The sequence below is a fragment of the Fulmarus glacialis genome, unplaced genomic scaffold (genome assembly GCF_000690835.1).
Source record: "Fulmarus glacialis isolate BGI_N327 unplaced genomic scaffold, ASM69083v1 scaffold7740, whole genome shotgun sequence".
Classification (NCBI taxonomy): Eukaryota; Metazoa; Chordata; class Aves; order Procellariiformes; family Procellariidae; genus Fulmarus; species Fulmarus glacialis.
Window position 1 is genome coordinate 1,188 of NW_009189538.1, and position 15,772 is coordinate 16,959.

General features: G+C 38.5%; 1 protein-coding gene across 4 annotated transcripts in view; it reads left to right on the forward strand.

Annotated features, from left to right (window-relative positions):
* Positions 1 to 4,294: 4,294 nt before the first annotated feature.
* The window catches only part of PROM1 (prominin 1), a 58,704-nt gene continuing 47,226 nt past the window's right edge, over positions 4,295 to 15,772 (forward strand). For all 4 annotated transcript variants that reach the window (XM_009582458.1, XM_009582473.1, XM_009582466.1 and 1 more), the window contains exon 1: positions 4,295 to 4,707. In XM_009582458.1, the coding sequence (XP_009580753.1) occupies positions 4,488 to 4,707 (220 nt within the window). In that variant the 5' untranslated portion in view covers positions 4,295 to 4,487. The remainder of the gene's footprint in view (positions 4,708 to 15,772) is intronic.

Consider the following 15,772-nt stretch of genomic DNA (forward strand, 5'->3'; position numbering starts at 1 on the left):
CACTGGAGCAACCTCACTCAAGGGAATTATGGATGTGGATTTTCAAATTACTGATTAAAAAATGTAACGAATGTAGCCAGATCCTTTGTGTGGGCTTCCTATGGACAACTGCATCTTCTGCCATCCCGTCCCATTGTGGTTCACTGCCAGCAGGCTCCCACATTGAGCTTTAGCAATCTAGCCTCTGGTTAATTGAATTTCAGTTCACAGGGTTAATCATCATTGCATCACTGCACTGCAGCGTTGTATTTGCATGGATTACAGTGTTAAACAGAAGGAGTCCAGTCTTGTTGAAACAAAGAGCTGGACATCATGCTGTTTCTGAGCTCTACTATTTAGAGTTGATGTATCATGGAAGCAGTTGCTGAACTTCTGCATCTCTCTCTCTGTCTCCTCTGCCCCTCTTAAACTTCCAGTGGAGTTGCTGAAGCTTTATTCATTTTGGAAAATATTACAATGTTTTTAATAACAAGCGAGATGTATCAGAGATATGATAATACTGCAGCATACTTGGTAAAAGGGTGATGGTGTTCTCCACAGATAGTGGTTAAAACCCCAGGAATTATGTTTAGTGACTTGTACATGTAGAATATTAGTGACAACTCCAGAATAAAAAGCAAAAGCTCTAGTCTTTTGAAGATGGACACTTACAAACCCCACAGAAAATAAATTAAATGCTTTCATTTATTGTGTATCTTATTAAGTACTTAACAGGGTTTGTGTTTTGTTTGTTTTTTTTTTTTAATTGAAACATAGTAATGAAATGGATATCTTATTTGATAATTGATGTAAGCACTTCAAAGGTTCGCACAGCTTCTTTTCATTGACTATTTACTTGAACTTGGGGAGAGTTGTACTGGCAGTTACTGTAGCTCACTGACTGCAGTGATGCCATGCTGTTTCTGAGGAAATGAGATGGCCACATGCTGCAATGAAGAGTACCATAAACTGCTATGTAATTCTCTTTATGGGTGTCACTCGTGTGTATGTCATTCTTGCAGTTCTCACAATTGCAAATTTCATGGATAATTTTTTTCTTTTTAATGCAGTTTGTCTAGCATATTTAACTACTAGTATGCTCCCAGCTAAGTTTCTTTAAGATATCAAGATAAGGATAACTGCTGGGAGCTTTTTACATCTGAGTTATTTTTAGGTAGGTTGAATATATATTGAATGCTCACAGGTATCCTGAGTAATAGGTTTAATAGTGTTTCTGCAAGTTCCTGATCATTATTAATGTAACCTTGAAAATATATTAGTGTTTTATGTAGTATAGGGAAGATTTGGTGTCAGCCTGGAGGAATTGCTCAGTAAGATTATATATACCATGTTTATTGTGATATATTTGCCAACAAAGGGAGAGGAAGAGAGTATGGTCAGAATTCTGCAGATTCTTTGATTTGCAAGAAACCCACCTGCTTTGCTGAAAGATTCTGAGTTTTATAAAAGCTTAACTGAAAATTATGTAGAGTTGGAGACTTCTGTAGTGTCTTTGGAATTGGAAGGTGCTTATGTGTCTCCACTTAGCAGGGTATTGTTTGTATCTGCAGTACAGGTAGTGTCCTTGCAATTTTAGTAGTGACCTTGTCTTAAAACTGCCAACCTTCTGTCTTGGTTGATACATGACTTCACATTTCTAGCAGGCGTAGTGATGATTTTCCTATATTGGGAGGACATTTTGATAGTGCTTTATTTGCCTATTTGTACAATTAGATACACTTAAAATTGTCCTTAACATAAAATCTGACAAAAAAAAAAGGTTGTATGTACTTTCTCTTCTTCTGCCCTCCCTCTAGTATAACAGAACACACTACAGAGAACATGCCCGGTCTCTTAGCTTTGCCTTGAGACACCAGTTAGGAAGGCCATCTTCCTCTCAATTTCATCTTTCACAAACACACCTAACATTTTCCTGTATTGTACGCTTTTGTATCTGTTTCCTTAACTCTTGGAATCAAGGCTCAGACATCATGTATGAGCTTTTTCTCCTGACTCACTGAAGTGTTGCAACTGTACTTGAGAAATCTCCAGAAAACTAAACTTTATTTAGAAAAAGTGTTCAAACTTTTTTTTAAGAAAATCAAGTTGAACTGTATACTGTATCAAACTTGCACAATCTTCACTGTTCTGTCATTAAGGCAAAATAATTTTTTGTTTCCACTTAGTTCTTGTCTTGTGGTATTTTGTCCCATAGAGTTTCTGTAGATTTGATAATAGACTGCAGCCTAAGCAATTTTCAGTTTCTGATCATTTCTACATTCAGCCCTGAAGTAATAGGTGCATAAAAGAAAATTCCACTGAAAAATATCTTTTAGGCTGAAGAAAACTAGTCTTGAGAAAAAATTAAAGGAGGAGAAACAATATTTTGGAGCTGGAGTCTTTTTTTTTTTTTTCCTTCTTTCATTATTCTTTAACAAAACATTCTTTTCCAGGTAGGAAATACCATGGTTTGGTTCTGATCTTCCTATGTTGAGCATCATATTTCAGAGTGGTTGCTAACATTGTCTTTTTGAATAAGGCTTGGATAATTCTCCTATTCATAGCATTATTACGTTCATTCTTCTTGGTTTTCACTAGCCATGAGGGGGAAATATAGCTCTAAGTTTTTCTTCTTAACTAGATTGGACTTCAGGGAAACAAAACTGTCTCTAGTTCTTTGATCTGGTCTTGTATTCTTGATCTTGATCTATCCTTTGAATGCAGCACAGGTACTAAACAAGCCTGCAACATGGTTTCTTGCAAGTCAATACTAGTTTTCAGAAAGGTAGACTCTGTTTTACCGGAGACTGTAAAGCATGGAAGATACTTGAGTCTCACCTTACTGCTGACTTTTAAGTCTTTTGTCTTCAGAATCTCTTTGACCTGGAAGCACCTTGGAAGTCAAGGTATTGGTGTAGGATTGGGCTGACTGAGACCATGAGATGTTTGTGTTATTTGCTGTCATTCTTGCAAGTGAATGGTCTGAACACCAAGGTGGAGATTAAAAACATTTGTGTTAGGTAGTGTTGCTGAAAAAGGCAATAGAGGCAGAACTATGCTAAGCAAAGGCAGTTTGTGCTGGGTGCTCCCCAGTTTGAAGTGGGCAGGTTGTCATGGGTGGTGTATTCCCAGGCATCCCCACCAGTGGCACTATGGTAGATCACCAAAGACATTTCAAAGATGAGCCAGTCTGATGGGTGGGAAAGTCGGTGTGGCGATCACTGGCACACTCACCAAGTACATGCGACTTTCAAAGTCAGAAAGGGGCAGAAGGTTTTCTGTTGCCTTTTATTTGTTTTGGGGTTTTTTTGCCTGTTTCCTTGGAGGCCACCATGGCTCACGCTGAAGTAAAGGAGTCTTACCTAGGCCCAGGTAGATGAAGATGTGGTCAGTTGTTGTGTTGGAAACCCGAGGGGGTTTCTGTTTACGTTTCTTAAATGGTGGTTGATTAAACTGCTGTGATTTTGTAGATTCAGAATGTTCTTAAACATGTGTAAGCATCCAAAGTCATCTTAATGCTGCTCAGCTTTAGCAAGCTATGAATAAAAATTTTTGAGTTGGCTTCTCCAGTTCCTAAGGAAAGCCTTGAGATAGTTTGAGTTAATAGCAAATAATTACTGATACCCATTGTCACCTGTCAGGAGGGTGAAGTTTTGTTGTTTTTTTGTTTTTGTTAACTTTTCAGTCATGAATAATTTCTTTCCTCAGTCTTGGAGGACAATTAGGAGTGGCTGGCATCTTAAATTCTCCCTTGAGGTGGAATCTATGGCATTAGCTGTGAAACAGGTGTCAGAAGGGTGCCATCTGCTAGGTCATGCATAGGGAAAGCAAGCGGACTGTAAACTGGAACATTATAGATTAAAACTGGAAGGTTTTACTGAAAGGTTGAGATTAAAGAAGCTACAGAGTATGACTTGTAATAATTGCCATCAACTACGGTAACATCAGGTGGCTGATTAAATGCATTGTGTAACTTGTGCCATGACATACTGTAGTTAGTCAGAAGTGCAATTCATTCATTGTTCCTTTAGTTTTGTTTCCCTTGGAGCTGTCCAAGGGAAAAAGCTCTGCTTTGTTTGTTTTTGAAAACTCACTGACCCAGAACTATGCATAATTGTTTTTCCCCCCTCTTTCAAGTACAGTGTGTGTAGTAGACCATATTGTTCACAGACCTCAATATTTTTTTTTGTCTTTTCTATCCTGTTTGGCTTGCTTTTACAACTATTGATATGTTCGATTTCCACAGAAGATTGCAGGTTATCTTGCACCTTTGCTTGCATACACCTTAACGAGCTCTTTCTTGTTTTTGCTAGAAATGGTGCGCTGAGTCATTTCCACAAGAGGCTTCTGTACTACTCCGAAGCAAGAATACACTAAAGAATAAAAGGTGTGAGGGTGCATCGAAGTTTTCCTGGCTAGAAAGCTAACCCCCAAGTGAATGCATTGAAGATTTCTAGACTTGGTGGGACAAGTTATCTCTACCTCCAGTTTTATGAATACTGCTAGCTATGGCTGTGAAACTCTGTTTGCTGCTGCTTCTGTTTTGTGGAAGTACTATTTCAGAGGTACAACCTATATACAAACCGCCTCCTGGGACTTTGGATTTTGGATTTGTACCAGCCAAGACCTATGATACAGGTGCATACCATGAACCTGGGCCAATAGGAATTTTGTTTAAAATAGTACATGCGTTCCTGTACTTAGTGCAGCCAAATTCTTTTCCTCAAGGTAAGTAGATAAACATCTCTTCTTTTTTTTCTTTTTTTTAAACAAAGATTTGTTATTGATGCGTTTATCCTATTGTAGATACAAAGACCATCATCTGGAACTAAATGATATGAAGGGCTTTGTTAGTAGCATGTGTTATGGCCTGGAAATGTGTACAGTTTCATATAAACTAACATTTTTCTGCTAAGCATAGTGTGTGTGGGGGGGTTGTTAATGAAAATGAAATGTTGATGAAATTTCACAGAACTTTGCCTATGTATCTCACAGCTGTCACTGATGCATTTGAGGCTTTTTTTTTCTTAACTGAAACTTTTTCTTATGTATGCTCAGAAGCATAGGGAGTAAGAGTAAGGCATAAACTGCTTTGTATTTAATATTAAATCCGTAAGAGACAGCTCTGAGATTTGCATGTTATGATGAACAGTCAGGTGGTTATAATATTATGAGATTTAGCCTAGGAAATGGAAACTTAGCAACTTGAGATAAATTGCATTTGTTTCCATATTTGTGCATCCACAGTCAAGTTTTATGTAAGGGCAGTTCCATTACACAGTGTAACTTCTTGTTCCTTTGTGAGCTGAAGTTAAGACTTGAAACTGCATTTGTTTTATTGAGATTTTTTTTCCATTCCTTTCCTACTAAGTTGTGTCGTCTTCTAAAGGAAAAGTTAAGATATCAGAGAAGTGTGTGTTGTCGAGGTTGCGTTGATTAAAAGGTGCTTTTGGGAATTCTGTGTGTTTGTGGATGTGGTAGTTGTATCAATTTAACTTTCCAACATGCTTTTTGTTTCATTTAGCTCTTAAAAGAAAATGCTAATGTGTTTGAATAGTATTGACATTTAAAATTATATTGAGGTGGAGTTTTAATAAAATCTAAGAATGGCTTTGGTTTGTTATTGATTCCTTTTGGTGGTTTAGCTGTAACTGTATATAAAAGAAGTTTATGTTGTTTTGTAGTACATCTTTCAATTTATATATTAAAACCTTCAGTAATTTAAAATCTTAAATTCTTTGGTCACGTACCTGTATGATACCTGTGAACTATTATTTGCTTGTATTTTTGACATTTCTTCAATAGCTGTAGAAGAATGAGTTCAAATGAACTTGAATGAATGAATTCTATTTAGACAAGTGCCCGGAGTCCCAGGTGTTAACCTGGAGAGCAAAAACCTGGCCTGTTCCCTGCAGGCTCTGTCTTCTGAGCAGGTCTTACACAAGGTGTAATGAGGGCAATTGCGGGAAGCTGACAGTAATGTCACCTTTTAGAGGAACTGTTTCCAGATAGCTCTGCTTTTGTGGCCTCTTTCCTTTCATTAAATATGCAGATGAACTATTTGCCTCTCTGTGAGACCTGATATGTTAGGATTGTCATCTGCATTCAACTCTTAGAAACAGGCCTTCATTCTGCCTAAAGCCCCGCTTGAATATTTTATTCTCCTATCATTGTGGAAACTTGATTTCAGTGAGATGTTTACTGTGTCTTTATATTAACAGGAACTTGGTCTGTAACCTTGTATGTCAAATTTAATATTATGTGTCCTAAGCCTGTAAATAATCATTGAGTATAGAATTTACGATCAAGATTATAGTCCTGTGGGGCTGCTTGTAGTAAGTTATGCATCAAGTAGGTGTTGTGAAATCCAGTATTAAAGAGGAAGGAGACATCCAGAAGTAAATCACTTGTTCCTAGCTTGTAAGCTTTGAACATCTCATACCGCTCCTTCCTTCCTCACAGATACTTTTTGCCAAATCAGTTATTTTTAGAAGTTTGGCTTCCAGTGTCTGCATTAGGTGAAGTCCTTTTCCCATGCCCCCACATACCTCACTGCAAAACACAGATTTGATGGATCATGTTGGTTTGAGTCATACGATTTAATTGGTTAATCCCCATAATCTCTTTTGCCATATGCTGTTCTATTTTCACATTCAGTGTATTAATGGTGTAGTTACATATTTGAAATGCCTTTTTTTTTAAACAGTCAACTTGAAATAGAGTTAATTCTGATTCAGAGGTGAAAATAAACATAATCACAGATGGGCACAGAAAGCAAGCCTTTTGATGTTTCTAACTCAAAACTTCATCATTCTGATTGGGCTGGTGCTTCAGAAGAGTTAGCTCTGGATTGATGCCCCAGTGTATTGCATATAACCATAACACAGAGGAGAAGTGTGATTCGTGTGCAGGACTTGGCATCAATCACTTAGACCTTTAATCTTAGCAGTCTTACATTTTTTTCCTAATACTTGGAAGTACTTGATGTTTGGTTTTCCAATTTACTGTTAGTACGCTTAGCTGGGAGGAAAAAAAATGACAGGATTATCTAATTGCATGTAGATATTCCTGCCTTTGCAAGTCATTTTTGTGCTTGCAGTAGCGCTCCGATGGAGCTGAATAAGTTGCAGTATAACATTCATACTCCTTCAGTCCCAAGTATGCCTTTTAGGAAGAAAGCTAGTATGATAAAGCAAAATATGAAGTACATCAGAGTCTCTGGAAAACGTTGTTCTTAAAGTATTTGCATGCTGCTAAGCCGTAACATTTATTTAAACGTTCTTATATGTTACTTAAAAGTTGAAAGGGATCACTTCATTTAAAGAAAAAATATCAGTCAAGAAATATTTTGTAAGTTTTTTTTCTTAGTTAAATCTACATAGTAATTATTTACTTCTAAATTTGTTCATGCCATCTGGTTTGTGGACATACAACTTAATCTAAGTTTAGATTTAATAGGTAAGTTATTAATGGGATTAAATAGAGTGCTCGCATAAAGCACAGTAACAGAACAGGGCAAGTAACTCCTTAATTTTTTTTTTTAAATTGCTGAATCTTTAAGACTAGCACTGTGCTCTTGGGATATGGCAAGAAACTAGTTTAAAAAAGTGAACTAGGATATCTGATTGCAATGCTTCAGTGAGTGTAAAGAGATTCTCCTTTCAACTTCACCAGTCAAATACTTTTGTCCTCACTAGATGATGTACTGGTGTAAATGGGAGTGAATTTACTCCCAAGCATAAACTGTTATGCAGGGAAGCAGCCTCCACTTTGAGTTAATGATACACTGAGTGGAAAAGACTGTGTTTGGTCACTGGTTTGCTACCTGAGACTCCGTAGGTCACTTTAATCTTGCTGTGCCTTGGTTTCTCCATTTGTAAAATGGAGATGGCGGTGCTACTGCTCCTTCTGTTGAGGACTGTGTAGGATAAAGCATCATTATTCTTTCCTGTTAATAGCACCACTTACAATAAATAGACGATAATAGGAAAATTACAAGTTGCTTCTATCACTCAGCTAAGAGGACATCTAACAAAACAAATTGTCAGTTTTTCTCTTGCTTAGAATTTGTCATAAACCGAAGTGTTAATTTATTAATAAAAGTTAAGTCAGTTCATGATTGTGACATGGTGCATGTCACCTGTTGCGTTGAGATCTTCAGATGTGAACTTCAGATGTGTAGACAGGGCATGGTCAGTATGATTCTGTGGCTGCTATGAATATCTTATCATGGTTTTGTCTTTGTTCCCATGGAAACCAGTTGTTAGTTGCAGTAAGATGATGTTAATCTGAGATTCCACTTGCCAGCAGGATGTGCACAACAAATCTTCAGCTTCACAGCTTGTGTCTGGTAATGAAAATGTGAAGAAATCACAAAGGAAACAAGCTGGGAATAAAGCTCCTACTCCTATTTTTAGGTGAAAGACGACAAAAACTTACAGTCCTGTTTACCTTACTCTACTCTACCTGAACGTATTGCAGGACAACTGTGCTAGTTATGTTGAGTTACAACTGCTTTGTTCGAGCTTCTGCTTTTTATTCGGGATCACCCTGTTTCTGCTGAAGCAGGAATAAAACTTTAACAACAAAATCAACCGTTAAATGCATGTATTTCCTGGGCAAAACATAATATGAGGAGTTAAATGTTCTATTTGCCTGCGGGGAACAAAAACAAACTGGTTTTTAAACCTGGACTACACCTCTCAATTCTTTCTGTTTGTGGAGTCTCACTTGTTGAACAGTTTAAGCATAAGACTGAGGATCAGAACTTGACTGTTTTAATGCAAAGTCCTGTCTCTGACCCCTTTTGGTCTTCCTTTCTCATCATCTGGTCAGCCTTTAAAGCAGCTGCAAATTGTGGAGTTCAGCAAGTTAGTCTTGTGTTCCCCATCTCTGCAATTAATATCTCACATGAGTGTATTCAGAAATTAAAACATTTTAACTTTAAAAACAAAAAAAATCACATAAAGATGTGAAAATAAACAGTGTATCTCTAGCTAGTATAGCTGTAGTAGAAAATGCATATGTAAACCCCTGTTGTTGTAGGTAGGTTTGAGCTCCTAGGATATTGATTTTTTTTTATATATATATATTATTAGCTGTGTTGGATGTGAGGTTCTAAAGCAAATAATCAAAACATTTTATGACCCCCTCAGTTGAAGACTCAGTAAGTCAGAATTACTTTTTTTTTTTTTGTGTAAAACTAACTTCTTTGCCTTTTGTAACTATTTAGTTCTTGGTTGTCCATTTCTAATTTAGTTTTGCTTCCTGTTAGTAATAAATCTTCCACAGCTCTCCTACAAAAAAAAAAAGCATGTGTCTGGATGTTGTAGCATTGGAGCTAAACTCAGCTGCGCATAGCTGGTAATGTTTAAACTTGAGACTTTCCCAGGAACGTTGGGCATGTCCGCACCAGCATGCAGTGAAAGGACTGCACTCTGGCTCTGACTTGAGCATTGACTTATGTGCAGATGCTGCAGTTCAGCAACGTAAGAGAACTGCTTAGGTACCCAACGCGATTATGACCTTTTATAAAAACTTAAATTACAATATCCTTTTTCAATTGTATGAAGTCTCAGTTTTAGTTTGGGCGTGAAATTGATGTGTACTGCACATGCACTGATGTGATAGACTGCTTTTTTTGAGCTAGTGTTTGACAGCTGCCTCCCTGTGCGTGTGGGTTGGTTTTCTCAAAGCTTATGTCCTGGAGCTGGGTTGGGAGCACAGATGCAATTGCTGGTGCAGGAACTGGGAAGAAGGGAGGAAGAGTGAGACCTGCCCTTTAGTAAGTTAGCTGTTAAATTGGCTAAGCTGTATTGTGAAATGACAATTTCAGTGAGCTGTAGAGTCAGTGCCTTCACCACATCCCTGTAACTGTTTTTTTTCCAGCACTGTGGCTAGAGCTGTGATGTGAATTTAGAGTAGTAGCTGTAGTGTGTATAGCAAAGATGCAGGTTTCAGTGACAGATGTTGTATATGGTGTGTGTAGCAAGTAGTGATGGTGTCATTTGGGTAGAACTGGGATAAGAAGGGGGACTTACAGTGCTGCTTTATTTGGTAATATGGTGTATACATTGAAAGAAATGTCTTGTGTCTAACGTTGGAAATATTGGCGAAGATAGAGCAGCAGGAAGATACAAGATAAATTAGCCTCTTCTTTTCTCTGCCCACTCATATACATTCAAGCAAATAGTGTTTAAAAAAATCATTGCTCATTTCATGCTGGGAAGTTAAGAGATACTCTACTTGATGACATACCCCTGTAAACAAGGAACACTGAGAATTATTTTCTTAGGCATCAGAAGAGTAATTCCTTTTTCCCTGAACTATTCTAAACTGCAGACTATCTAACAGATTGCTTGTCAAAAGGATTTTTTGTGGACAGGGAGGAGACAGAGGTTTTAGGGAGGGGAGGCTTACACAGATTATCTACTAGAGGCTACCACAGAAAACTACAGTTGCAGACATTAACACTTCTTTGACGTCTTCCTGCCTGCTTCTTTTGGTTTACGGAAACAAGGAATCTCTTTTGCAAACAGGTATTATGTGGAAAATATGCAAGTCATTTTTTAATCAGTGTAGCATAGCTTATCTGAAAATCTTGCACTATATGCACATCTGGAATCCTTTCTCTACAGTATCCTCAATGCTTGCCCTGATCTGGTTTAATACTGCCTGCCAGCTGTGCCTAGGAGAAAAAACATGCCTTGACAGCAATTGGGAAATGACAATCCAGCTTCACAATTTCAACACTATTAGGACAGAAGGGAGAAACTAATGAATATGAACCTCAAGCGGAGCTTGAGGGAGTTGGGTTACCTTCTGTGGGGAGCGTGTTCAGAAGTGGCATTACCACAGATGGCTGTGGTAACAGGCTGGAGGGCAATTCAAGCAGTAGCACCTCTTGGAGGCTAGATTATAACAATAAAGAAAATGGGCCTACAGTTATATGGTATTGAGACTCAGCTCGTATTTCCCAAACCTAAACTGCCTTCCACCCCTTCCAAATTAGACAGCTATGTACTTTCTGTCTGTTGGGAACGTTTCCTGGAAAGTGGGTTGGGCATTTTCTGGGCAAGGTACTGAGTTGGCTCAGGAAACCTGCTAATAGTTACAGCACGGGCAATGCCAAGCCTGTGCTTGAAACTGTCTTGACCCTGTTATGGATGCTAATGAGAGATACAAGGTATAACCAAAGAGCTGGTCAGCAGCGTTCCCTGCCTCGGTGCACAGGGGATGAGTTCTGGGCGCAGCTAAATCCAGGCGTGCCGACTACAAAGAAGGGAAGGGTGGGAGGTACAGGGTGGTATTATGACAGAGGGTGGCCTTGTTGTTTATTTATCATTCTAGGTAAAGAAGTTTCATTGATAGGGTTTGTATATTTTTAAGAAAAAAGCAAAGGTACCATGTCCTAAAAATTCATATATCTATATAATTAATACTACTTGTGTTGTGTGTATTGGGGGTGGGGGTGGTAACGTTAGATATGGTGTCTGTGTACTAGCAATTACAGTAAAACACTGAATTAAGCTGTGTGCATTCATTTTTCTTAAATTCTCTAAAAGATTACCCATCCCATTTAGTATCTCATGGCAAAGAGATAAGCATCTTGGACATCAACTTGGTCAAGGCCTAAGTTTTGCCTTTTAGATGCCAGTGCACGATCACAGTCAGAGTACACCATGTGAAGGAGGCAGTTCTTAATGTCTTTCCTTCTGTTAACAGGAAATCTAAACACTAAAAGCATGAAAGCCTATTTGAGACTTCCAGAGCATACCTGCAGCATCTTGTATGGTGAGAAGTGGGATGGAAAAGGTTTTGGGTCAGCCACATTCTCTGGTAATGTGTATAGTGTGTGAACCTCTCTGAAAATTATTTGTGACTGCGTGGGTTTTCAGGCCACTCTGCTGAGGCTCCGTGATTTTCCTAGCTTAACACTCTGCTCTCCATCCTCCCCCTCCATTTAATTTTTACAAGCTTATCTATCTGCATCATGTTGAATCTCATTCTCTTTTCTAACTTGTAGTTCATGGAACTGATGGGGAGAGAGAGGGGGGATGTCACTGAACTTCCCGGAAAAATGTTTTCACAAGCTTCTAAGGGACCTCTCAATTCCTTCATCAACTTGGGTGTTATGAAGCATTTTGAGTTAATCATGTGAGATACTGTACAGATACTGTACAGAATTTGATAGATCTTTGCAACAAATTTTCTTTCCACGGTCCTCATATTCAATGTTTAATTACTTCAAAAATTATATGAGAACTAGAATTATTTTCCTCTCCCTTTTTCTCACTATTTTTTTTGCTTCTCAAGATGCTTTGTGTAACTTTTAGATTGTAACAAAAGTGATGCTATTTTCTAAGTTAATATGCACTATTCAAAAGTTGCTGGAGCAAAATAAATATATAAGTATTAATTTTAGTGGGTTTTGTCATCCTTTTAACAGTATTAAATCTTTCCATATTGGTATTAAAGCTTTTGAGTATACTTCTTCCTTTTCCACAAGCGAGTTATCTTCTTATTAGAAGGGAAACCAGCTGCCACGAATGTCAGCTATTGCAGTTTAAGCTGACTAATCTATCAGTATATACATCTTAGTGTAAGCCTACCAGTTACAAAGAAACCCCACAAACCTGCTTTGTACTTTTTTGCAATATGCAGATATATTTCTTCTCATCTAAAAACAGTTCTCTGGTTAAATTATGACCTGTATTGCATCATAACATAATCAAGATCTTTCTTTTCTCTGAAAATATACCAAATTTTTTTATTTTAGTGAACTTTAAACAGTGATTACAGTTGTGAATGTGAATATTCTTAATACTACTAAGTATTGCCTTGGCTGTTTAACTCATCTGAAAGATGCCTGGGTGTACCTGTACAGAACAAATACAAACTTGAGGCCTAATTAACTTTCTTCAGAGTAGCAACCTTTACATTTGCTTTGATTTTTGAGTGAAGTAGTGATCTCTGTAGTACTTTGAACCAATATGCGTGCCACAGTTATTGAACATGTGGAAAATTATGGCCCTTGCAGAAATGGGAAAACAGAGAGAGGGAATTCTGAGGAATCTCAGTGAAGTTGCCAGAACACCAGTCACTGAAGTAATTAAAAGCTGGTACCAGCAGGGCTCCAGCATGTCATTCCCAATTATCTGTGTTCATATTTCCACTAATTCAAGTTGTGCAGTATAAGAGAGGATTTTCTGTGCTTTGCTCAGTTTACAGCAACCTCTGAGAAGAGAAAGGAGTAGGAAAAATGCTGTTGTTCATACAGTCTAAATATTTACTTTGATCAAGGTTACAAGTCCAATATGTCTATACAACCCACACTATCAAGAAGTTGCTCAGTCTCTGCAGTGTGCTAACAGACAAGCATATATAGTGCACCGAGTTAAATCTTTGCCTGTAATCTGTTGTAAATCCTTACCAGATGGTGGCCTAGAGAGAACTTTAGGTAGCTACTGCAAACAAAGTAAGTGGCAAAAAATAGCTGCCGTGGCACAAACAACGTGCTACAGAAGTTTTGTTGCCTTCAGAAAATGAGAGAATGCAGTTTCTGTGTGGAATACTTCTTCAAAGCTTTCTTCTTGACTTTGTGATATATGCGTGATATATGCAGATTTATTACAGCCTCCTAAGCAAAGATTTTTCTAAAGGCTTCTCTCTTTTTGTTCTTTTTCCAAACCTTCAGTAAGAACAGAACTTTCTTTGTAGCAAAGAACAACTAGAAAGTCCGTGCAAAGGTTATTTTCAAAGGAGAAATCTTTCATTCTACGTGTCCTGTAACAGTCAATATTGTGGCAATTTCTTTTTTTCTTTAAACCTTTTCCTGACCAGGCTCTTTAACATTGTCTGTGCATATTGATGGAAAGCAGAATGTGCCTAAGCAGAAAATGTGACTGCACTGAAGGAATAAACTCAAGTTTGGGGCAGCTGTAAGGCGTGAGGATTTTCCATTTGGTCTTCCTGACTAGTAACAACCTTGAGGAAGCTAAATTTATAAAACTTCCATTTTTTCATCCATATTTTTGGGAAATTGGGGAACTTTTTGTGTGCACGAATGAAGTTCATTGACTGTTACTATTATCTGATCCACTGCTGTATAATTTCTTCAGTGGGCCAATGGTATTTTCTGTCAGGAAGGGTGCAGAGGGGGTCTGCTTAATTTCATGTCCTGGTTTCTTCAGCAGCTGTTGCTGCCCTGCAATTCCTCATCTTCAGCAGTTGCACCGTGCTTAGTCCTACCTGCGCTCTGGTTAAAGCTCACCCTGTTTAGACCACTCCTACAGTTTCAATCCTGCTCATAGCTCTTCATCTCTTAATTACCTACTTCATATTGCAGCTCTGCCCCCTCCCACGTTGCCCCTCACTGCATCCAGTATAAGCTAAGACCCATTTCTAGGTGATCTAGTGGCTTGTCCTTTCAACTATGAATAAAGCAGTATGTGCTTTACAAGTCTGCTGAGAGCTTAAAAATGCATTTACTATGTTTTTGCTTATGTCATATTTTGTGTTGCTGGATTTTGAGACCGAGCCAGAGTACTGTAGGATAAGCGTATTTCTCTTGCTTTTGATCAACATGTAATTAAAGAATGTGGAGTCAGAGAGTTAAAATACTTAAGCAATTTAGTATGTATTTGTTGCTTTTTACCTCCATTCAAACAAGTTCTTCCAGCCATTGTAGAATAACAGGTTCTAGGGCTTCATTTTGCATGTCAGTGGTAAGCTATAGCAGCAAGGTTCCTTTCTTACTTGCCTTTTTTTCTTGTCCAAAGGCATGGCTGATGGTTTGAGGTTATAGTTTTTGCACATTATTTCTTTAATGCAGGTGAATAAACAGGTGATTGAACAGAGAATTTCCTTTCACCATCTCTGTAGTGTAAGTAGGTGGTCTTGTGTGTGGGCTTTAGAAGCGAGGTAAGATAGGTGTCACTCAGGAGTTGTGCTTGAAGGGAAGAAGGCCAGAATGGCCTCTTGTGAGGAGCAGAGGGGTGGAAGCTGAACCAGCCTGATGTTCCCAGTAACTCAAGGTAAAAAAGCTGGGAATTGTATAGAGAGATAGCTTGCCTAAAAGTTGTGGGGATAATTTATCTGAGAAGGCTGGGGTTTTTTCTTAGTTTGGGGACAAGTCTGTCTGAGGGAGACATTGTGAAGAGGGAGGGGAGTGAACCTTCTGAATCTGGGATTGGAAAGGAACGGTCTAGACTATCTGAGTGATCTAGATCTGACTCCTCATCTGTGGACTAAAGTAGTCTCTTATTGTGTGGGAAGTGGGAAGATCTCCTCACCTTTGAGACTTCCCACTTGGCCTACAGAGTGAGTTTTCTTCTTGCTCTGCAGAAAGAGGACAGACTGCACGGGGTGAGCAATGTGGCAGGACCCTCTCTGCAGTCTCTGCACCAACGTGCATGGTGGATTCTTCAGCTGTCAACATTACTGAGCTCCCACCTCGCTCTGCAGTGGAACCAGAGCCAAGTGATCGCTGAGCGATTAGGGACAGTAAGAGTCAGCAGAGCTGTTAGGTAGTTATGTGGCAGTAAAGGGGAGGACCCTGGGTTACCTGCTGAAGGTTACCTCTTCAATAGGAGCTGAATCTGACCGTAGTAAAGGCTAATGGCTAGAGGCTTTCTAACTTTGCGGAAGCAAGCAAAGCCCCACTCAAGTCAAAGCAAGTATTTTAAAATGTCAGTAAAGTGAACTTGCAGTAAAACTTGCTGTAAGATGCCTGAAAGATTTTTATCTCTGATAAGTCTGAAAGGCTAATACAGCTTTCCTGGTTTTCTTGGAC